Source organism: Phyllostomus hastatus, unplaced genomic scaffold, assembly GCF_019186645.2.
Source record: "Phyllostomus hastatus isolate PE091 unplaced genomic scaffold, TTU_PhHast_1.1 phas_contig_80, whole genome shotgun sequence".
NCBI classification, from domain to species: Eukaryota; Metazoa; Chordata; class Mammalia; order Chiroptera; family Phyllostomidae; genus Phyllostomus; species Phyllostomus hastatus.
Window position 1 is genome coordinate 1,418,012 of NW_025333960.1, and position 9,677 is coordinate 1,427,688.

At 39.8% G+C, this 9,677-nt stretch overlaps 1 protein-coding gene and 1 pseudogene across 1 annotated transcript; both read right to left on the reverse strand.

The window, feature by feature from the left end:
• Positions 1–1,616: 1,616 nt before the first annotated feature.
• On the reverse strand, positions 1,617–1,934 carry LOC123826264 (cytochrome c-like). Its single transcript, XM_045850252.1, has one exon. It carries the CDS (start codon positions 1,932–1,934, stop codon positions 1,617–1,619), a length of 318 nt encoding a protein of 105 aa, XP_045706208.1.
• Positions 1,935–6,243: 4,309 nt separating this feature from the next.
• On the reverse strand, positions 6,244–6,525 carry LOC123826437 (annotated as a pseudogene).
• Between the last annotated feature and the right edge of the window lie 3,152 nt (positions 6,526–9,677).

Consider the following 9,677-nt stretch of genomic DNA (forward strand, 5'->3'; position numbering starts at 1 on the left):
AGCAAAGTAGGGGGGATCACAATACCTGATATCCAGATGTATTGCAAGGCCACTGTAATCAAAACAGCCTGGTACTGGCATAAAAACAGACACATAGACCAATGGAATAGAACAGAGAACCCAGAAATAAACCTAAGTCTCTACGGTCAATTAATATTTGACAAAGGGGGCAGCAACATAAAATGGAGTAACAACAGCCTCTTCAACAAATGCTGTTGTGAGAACTGGACATGCAAAAAAAATGAAACTTGAACACCAACTTACACCATACACAAAAATAAATTCAAGGTAGATAAAAGATTTAAATATAAACTGTGACACCATTAAATCCCAGAGGAGAACATAGGCAGGATATCTCAGCTATTTCATGTAGCAATATTTTCACTGATATGTTCCCTAGAGCAAGGGACATAAAGGAAAGAATAAACAAATGGGATCTCATCAAAATAAAAAGCTTCTGCACAGCTAAAGAAAACAGTATTAAAATGAAATAAGAACCAACCTTCTGGGAAAACATATTTGTCATTGATACCTCAGACAAGGGTTTAGTCTCCAAAATATATAAAGAACTTACAGGACTCCACTCTAAGAAGACAAGCAACCCAATTAAAAAGTGGGCAAAGGACTTGAACAGACACTTCTCCAAGGAGGACATACAGAGGATCCAGGGACACATGAAAAGATGCTCAGTATCACTAGCTATCAGAGAGATGCAAATTAAAACCACAGTGAGATACCACTTCACACCAGTCAGAATGGCCATCACAAACAAAGCAACAAACAGCAAGTGTTGGAGAGGTTGTGGAGAAAAGGGAACCCTAGTGCACTGTTGGTGGGACTGCAGACTGGTACAACCACTATAAAAGACATAATGAAATTTTCTCAGAAAACTGAAAATGGATCTTCCTTTTGACCCACTAATTCCACTGCTGAGATTATATCCTAAGAACTCTGGAACACCATTCCAAAACAACCTATGCACCCCAATGTTCACAGAAGCACAATTTCCAATAACCAAGTGCTGGAAGCAACCTAGATGTCCGTCAGTAAATGAATGGATCAAACAACTATGGCACATTTACACAATGGGATTCTAGGCAGCAGAAAGAAAGAATGAGTTCCTAACCTTTGCAACAGCATGTATGGAATTCGAAAGTATTAGGCTAAGCAAAATAAGCCAGGCAGTGAAAGACAGATACCATATGATCTTACCCTTAACAGGAACCTAATCAACAAAACAAACAAACAAGCAAAATATAACCAAAGACACTGAAATAGAGAACAGGCTGACAGTGACCAGATGGGAGAGTGGAGGGAATTTCAGGGGAAAAGGGGAAGGGTTTGCAGGAACAAGTAAAAAGGTCACATGGACAATAACAAGGGGGCACAGAAACAGAAAGGAGGTGGGGAGGATGGGGGGGTGGGCTTGGATGGGGGTAAAATACAGAAAACTGTACTTGAACAAGAATTAAAAAAACGTGTATTGTGTTCAAGGGAAAAAAAAACATTCTATCAGCCATTCATGATCTGAATTGTGGGGTATGAGATCAATTTAAATATGGTAGACATAAAAAAAGTCACGAGACATTTGTAAAAAATAAGGGAGTGGGCAGCTATTACTCATTAGTAGTTTTTTTCAGATAAGCTATCAAATCTGCCCTTTCTGAACACTTCTTAATGCCAGCGAAGATAATTTCTGTTATTGGAATGTACTTCTTGGGATTCTCCAAATACTCCATCAGCGTAGCCTCTCCCCAGGTAATCCCTTTGTTCTTATTGGCATCCATGTAGGAAAATCCAGGGGCCTGACCTGTCTTGCGCCCAAATAGACCATGGAGATTTGGCCCAGTCTTGTGCTTGCCTCCCTTTTCCACAGTATGGTACTGGGTACACTTCCAAACAAAAATCTTCTTGCCTTTCTCAACATCACCCATTTTAAAATCACTCTTTCATCGGGGGAGACACAGAAGTTCCTGCTCACAAGCCAAAGTCCTGCTCTCTAATCCCAAGGACACACCAGTCCATGCCTAAGTACCAGTGTTCAGTCTGTGTGTATCTTTTGATCTGAGATGAGTTTCTTGCGGGCAACGTATATATGGGTCTGTTTTTCTTATCCATTCAGCTACTCTATATCTTTTGGTTGGAACATTTAAACCATTTACATTTAAAGTGATTGTTGATAGATACATACGTAGTGTTATTTTATTATTAGACTCTTTTTTTTTTCTGTTTTATTTTTCTTTCTCTTCTTAAAGCAAGACCTTAACATTGTTGCAGTACTGGTTTGGAGTTAACAAACTTTCTTAGCTTTTTCTTTTCTGTGCAACTCCTTATTTCTCCTTTGATTTTAAATGATAGACTTGCTGGATAAAGTAGCCTTGGTTGTAGGTCATTGCTTTTCATCACGTCGAGTATTTCTTTTTTTTTTTTAATATATTTTATTGATTATGCTATTAAAGTTGTCCCATTTTCCCCCCTTCACTCCCCTCCACCCATACACCCTCTCCCACCTATATCCCCCCCTTTAGTCATGTCCATGTGTCATACTTATAAGTTCTTTAGCTTCTACATTTCCCATACTATTCTTACCCTCCCTCTATCTATTTTCAACCTACAATCTATGCTACTTATTCTCTATACCTTTTCCCCCTCTCTTATCCTCCCACTCCCCTGTTGCTAACCCTTCATGTGATCTCCATTTCTGTGGGTCTGTTCCTGTTCTAGTTGTTTGCTTAGTTTCTTTTGGTTTTGCTTTAGGTGTGGTTGTTAATAATTGTGTGTTTGCTGTCCTTTTACTATACATGTTTTTTCTGTATCTTCTTTTCTTAGATAAGCCCCTTTAACATTTCATAAAATAAGGGCTTGGTGATGATGAACTCCTTTAACTTGACCTTATCAGAGAAGCACTTTATCTGCCCTTCCATTCTAAATGAAAGCTTTGCTGGATAGAGTAATCTGGGATATAGGCCTTTGCCTTTCATGATTTGGAATACTTCTTTCCAGACCCTTCTTGCCTGTAAGGTCTCTTTTGAGAAATCAGCTGACAGTCTGATGGGAACTCCTCTGTAGGTTACTGTCCTTCTGTTTCTAGGATTCTCTCCTTCATTTTTACCTTGGCTAATGTAATTATGATGTGCCTTGGTGTGTTTCTTCTTGGGTCCAACTTCTTTGGGGCTCTCTGAGCTTCCTGGATTTCCTGGAAGTCTATTTCCTTTGCCAGAATGGGGAAGTTCTCCTTTATTATTTGTTCAAATATGTGTACAATCTGTTGCTTTTCCTCTTCTCCTTCTGGTACCCCTATAATTTGGATGTTGGAACGTTTAAAGATGTCCTGGAGGTTCCTAAGCTTCTCCTCATGTTTTTGAATTCTTATTTCTCCATTCTTTCCTGATTGGTTTTTTTTCTTCCTTCTGGTCCACTCTATTGTTTTGAGTCCCAGTTTCCTTCCCATTTCTGTTGGTTCTCCGTGCATCTTCCTTCATCTCTTTTATGGTAGCCTGCATTTTCTCATCTAATTTGCGCCCAAAATCAACCAATTCTGTGAGCTTCCTGGTCACCAGTGTTTTGAACTGTGCATCCGATAGATTGGCTATCTCTTGGTTGCTCAAAAGGATGAGTCCTGGCGCATTCATCTGTTTTTCTGTTTGAGACATTCTCTCTCTCTCTCTCTTTTTTTTTTGGGGGGGGGTCTGGTCGCTCCTGTTACTGTGAGGGGCAGAGGCTTAGGTATTCACCAGGGCTGTGCACCCTAGTTGCTAGATTGTGATGTTGTATGTCGGGGTGGGGGTGGGAGGGAGGGAACAATGGCGGTAGCTCCATCCTCCTGGGGCCTCAGTCCCTTCTCTGGTATCCTGGGTTGCACTCTCTGCCCTGGTCCACAATCGCTGCCTCACTGGGTCCGCCAACCACTGCTTGTGTACTCAAGGTCCACCCGCTGTGATCTTGCATGCCCCAGATGCCTTATTCATTCCCAGTTGCCTTATGTGCCCAGTTCTCCCTGTTCTTCCAGCGCCGTGACCCGCACCCGGCTGCTCCTCTCCACCTCTCCTACCAGTCTGGATGAATGGGTCTACTTCAACTTCTTGGCTGTCCGACTTCCATTCAGATAAATTCTCTATCAATTCTGGGTGTTATTCTGCCTCTAAATTGTTGTTGTTCTAATCTTGGTTGTTTGTGGAGGTATGGTGCGTCCACCTATGCCTCCATCTTGCCAGAAGTCTCCACCTTGAATATTTCATGCCACTCCTGATCTGAAATATTTCTGTTGAGATATCAGATGACAGTCTAATTAGTGCTCCCTTGTATGTAATTACGTGCTTTTCTCTTGTCGCTTTTAGGATTCTCTCCAAGTTTTTATGCCCTGTCATTTTAATTATGATGTGTCTTGGTGTAGTCTTCTTTGGGTCCAACTTGTTTGGCACTCTCTGAGCTTCTTGGATTGGTGTGTCTTTTCCCTTCACCAGATTAAGGAAGTTTTCAGTCAAGATTTCTTCAAATAGATTCTTGATCCCTTGCTCACTCTCTCCTCCTTCTGGTATTCCCATGATGTGGGTATTGTTATGCTTCATGTTGTCTAAAATATTTCCTAAGCTCTTCTCACTTTTTAAAAACTTCTTTTTTCTTTTTGCTACTCTGCCTGAGTGTTTTTTTCTACCTTGTCTTCCAAATCACTGATTCAGTCCTCTTCATCTAACCTACTCTTTATTCCTTCCAGTGTATTTTTAATTTCAGAAATGCACTCTTTATTTCCTTCTGGTCCTTTTTATGGTTCCTATGTCTTTTTTCATGTTGTTGAGTATCTTTATCACTGTAAACTGTATGATAAATTGCCTGCCTCCATGTCATCTAGTTCTTTTTTGGAGAATTCTCTTATTCTTTTATTTGGTGTTTGTTTATTTTTCTTCCCATTTTTATTGTTTCTTTGTATGTTTCATTGTAGTTGTTAAACTAAACAATTTTAAGTCAGTCAGCTGCTGAACTAATCAAGCTGTAATCAGCTGCCAGCTTAAGTTACACAGGGTGGAGCATTTCATTCCTGTGGGTGGGACTATTGCTTCTCCTCAGGTTGAGGCCATTCAGGAAAAAGTGATCTGCCTTAGAAAGGTGGATTTTGCAGTACGGGAAATGACTCAGCACAGGAATTCTGGATGCTGTTCCTTCAGTTCTGTCCCTAGAGCCACCAACCCCAAATTCTCCTCAAGTATCTGTAGTCAATTCTGCCCTCCATCTGCTAGATCCCAGGGTAAGTGGCTGAAAGTAAAATTTTGTGCATTGGCCCTTTAAGAGGCTCTCTGAGCCCTGGCTGGCGTAGCTCAGTGGATTGAGCATGGACTGCGAACTAAAGTGTCGCAGGTTCGATTCCCAGTCAGGGTACATGCCTGGGTTGTGGGCCATGACCCCCAGCAACCGTGTATTGATGTTTCTCTCTCTCTCTCTCTCTCTCTCTATCTCCCTCTCTTCTCTCTCTAAAAATAAATAAATAAAATCTTTCAAAAAAAAAGAAAAAAGAAAAAAGAGGCTCTCTGAGTCTCTAACCATCTCTCCCAGGCAGACAGAAACCTTGCTACTTTTCACCGCTGGATGTTATCTGGGTTCCTTTCTGGCTCTGGTGCTAGAGGATGGGGAGCTGAGCTTGGGGTTTAGGCCCACACTTCTCAGAGGGAAACCCCTGGTCTCTGAAATAATACCCCCAGAACTTCAGCTGTCACCCATGGGAGCCCAGTCAGCCTTCTCACATCTTCTCCACATTCCCTACAAGTCTTGTTGTGGTGAAGTGGTTTCTTTTGTCTGCTCTTGGTTATAAGGCTTCTCTCTAGCTAGTGTTCCATTGGTTACACAGGATACTTTCTCTGCAATTTAGTTGTAATTCCAGATTGGTCCTGGGAAGAGGTTAGTGTTGCTTCCAATTACTCTTCTGCCATCCTCATTTCAGTTATTTTTATTTAAAGGAAAACATCCTTTTCATGTGCAATAAAGTGAACTTAAGATCAGAAGGAAGCAGGGTGTGGGCTTCTCACAAGCTCTTGTTCCAAAACCTGGACATGAAAGAATGCCCTACTGGGAACTTAGGAGCAGTGGTGAATAGAGGGATGACTTTGGTGGGATGGGGTACAGCTGCAGCCCACCTTGATCACTGGATTGGTTGCCGTGAACTTCAAGGCCATTTCCATCTGCCAGTCAGTTTACATGATTATTCTTGGGGGAGTTAAATGAAGGAATGATATGTGGATTAAAGAGAGTGGCTTATTCATTTGGATTTTTAATCACAATCAGGAAATAGCCTTGATCTGATTATTTTATTTTTCTTGTAGTGAATTCAAAGGAAGGTGAAGTCATTCTGGGGGTTGATTCACACATCATGCTCCAGGACTTCAAGATGAAGTTGTGCATGAGATTGGCATACTGTGTGGTGGTAGAATTGTCCATGGTATCTTTTATGGGAATGCCTTTTATGTTCACCAAAATGATTCCCTGCACTCCCTTACAGCTTTGAAGTGGCTTCAGTGTCTTCTCCACTTCTGGCATCTGATATTTGGGCCATTGGGTAGCTCTGTGTGGCCAGCACAGCCAAGACTCAAGTTATTAAAATTAGAAATCAAGGAAGGAACATTACTTACAAAAATAAAAAGAAATCATAAAGCAATACTATGCAAAACTCTATGTCAAAATATTACACAACTTACATGAAATGGACAAATTCCTAGAAAGACACAAAGTGCTGAAACTGACTAAAAAAACAAAATGTGAATCAACTTATAACAAGAAAAGAGGTTGATTAGTAATAAACTACACACAAAGAAAAGCCTAGACCCAGATGACTTTATTGGTGGATTCTACCAAACATTTAGAGAATTAGCAGTTATTTCTTGCAAACTCTTCCATAATGTGGGAAAGAAGGGAACACATGTCCATTTTATGAAGCCATTATTACCCTGATAACAAAACCACAAAAAACATCACAAGGGAAATAAGGTCCAATATCTCTGATGAGTATGGATATAAAAATGCTCAACAAAATACTAGCCAACTGAATCCAACAATATATATAAAATATTATACACCATTACAAGTGGGATTTATCTTGGAAAAGCAAGGTTGGTTAACTTGCAAAAACAATGAATGAAATAGACTCAAAACCAAAAGCAAAAAACAAATGATCATTGTAATAGGCATATAAAAAACATTTGGAAAAAAAATCTTCATGATAAAACACTCAGCAAACTAGGACTAAACTGATAAAGGACATATATAAAAATGCACAGCTACAATCACACTTAATGGTGAAAGACGGGAAGGCTTTCCTTCTAAGAGAAGAAACAGGACAAAGATGTCCATTTCATCACTGCTATTAATCATCACACTGGAGCTTCCATCCAGGTGTATTGGGTAAGAAAAAGAAACAAAAGCCATCCAGGTTGAAAAGGAAGAAGTACAACTATCTCTGTTTGCAAATGATATGCTCTTGTATACAGAAAATCCTAAGAAATACACACATGCAATCAGTAAATTAAAAAATGGGCTCAGCAAGATTTCACAATATGAAATAATATACAAAAATCAATTATATTCCTATAATTTAGCAATATAGACCCTGCAAATTAAACTAAGCAACAATTCCATTTAAAATAGCATTGACTAAAAACAAGTGCAAGATGTATTGAAAGCTACAAAACTTCACTGAAAGAATATATAAATAAATGAAAAGATGTCTGTGTCCAAAGGTCAGAAGACTTAATATTGTTAAGATGGCAAAAGTCCCTTGGTGTCAGGACTGGGCCACCAGTTCACTGCAGGAATTGCTGTCAGGTCCAGCCACTAGGGGGAGGAGCTTCTTCGCTGATTTTCTTAGGCTTTCCTACTCAATGTACTGTCATTCTTTATCCTTCCTGATTTTAAATGAAAGAAAGAGTAACCCTGGCATCATGACCTCCCTCCCCAGGGGAGGGGTGTTTTTGGCTCTGGAGTCCTTATGTCAGTAAATTTCACGTCCTACTGGCTGCTGATTCCTGTCTAAACTGCAGCTACTGCTGGTGTACTTAGCTGGGCCCAGCTCTGGGGAGCCAGATTGCCTGAAACCCTAGACATGGAAAGTCTGGTAGGGTGGCTCTGAGCAGAGAGAGCTAAGGCATTGGGTTTAGAGCTGCAGATCTACTGGGAGCCAGCCACAGGTGATCTGGAAATGTGGTAATTATTCATCACATAGAGAAAAACCTCCACAAGATAGTACAAAGTGACCTGAATTATGTATTTTTCTTTAAGGCAATATATGTGCTTAGTTCACTTGCTGCACAGAGTATATAGAAAAAAAATATGGTCTCCTAGTTCTGATAGTCAAGGAGGGTTGCACTGTATCAGCTTTTTAGGAATCTTGCCACCTCCTCTCTACCCCAACACACCTACACATACACATACCTACATACATGCAGACACTCATATACACATATACACCCACACATATTGTTAGAAAAATACTTAAAACCTCTTGCCAACCCAGAAAACCTCTCCATAAAGGTAGAAGAGAAAGAAAAGTTTTGTGATTGAATAAACACTGAACCAGACTGCAGTGAGCATCACAAGCAATCAGCTAAAAAGATTGTAAAGGAAATAAGAAAACTTACCTTTTTATATGGCCTGGCAGAAACAATCTACTTCACACATGCTAGTTGTCTTTATCCCAAGGGAAAATGAAACTTGTATTGACAAGCAGGAAGTGGCATATTGGGGCCTGAGCTTTAAATCCCTGAGAAGACGGAAGACAGGCATTACATTTTTGGATGCTGACATTTTAGAGAAAGGTCCTTGGCCTCTGAGAAAGCCAGTTTTGGGATCCAAAACTGGCAAGAAGCTCAGTTAGCTTTTAAAAATGATTTATATACAACTCAATGAAACAGAGATAGCATTTCAAGTTTCAGCTTTTCTAGAGGAAATACTGAAGGGAGGAGAAGGTATTATTTATTTTTTTGCACCAAAGAATTTTCCATTAAAAAAATAGATTTGTACAACACATGTTACAATGGAAACACACATATATGAACACACACATGCACATACATGAACACACATACACATACTTATACACATTCAAATACATAGAAACATACCTATATACACATACACACATTCATATACACATAGCTCTATATACATACACACCTACATACATACATCTATATATTTATACATGTAGTCACTCATGTACTTACACCCATATATTCATGGTCATACACACATGTGTATGAGTATATATGTATGCACATAATGTGTTTGTTGAGGGGGGTTTGATGATCTTGTCTACATTCCACAAAAGGAACCTTTTATGTACTTAATTTTCTATCTTGCCTTTTTCACTTGACATACTACAAAGGTTGTTTCTCCTCAGTAAAGGGGAAGATAATGGTAATGCAGACCCCTAAAATTTTGTGGGCCAATACTCACCTAAGCAATTTATCCATATTAATGTATTTAACCCTCACATTCTTATCCCTAAGGCCCTAAGAGGTATGTACAGTACTACTATATCCCAATTTTACAGATGGAGCAGCAGGGTCCCAGGAAGCCCAAAGCCATACAACTTGTGCTGCTTTATTGTCTTTAGGGAGCAAGCCAAGGTTTTCCACTCTGTGTGTTTACCATGACATTTAATCAGCCTAATTCAGGGGAATGAGTGAGGAAGGCCA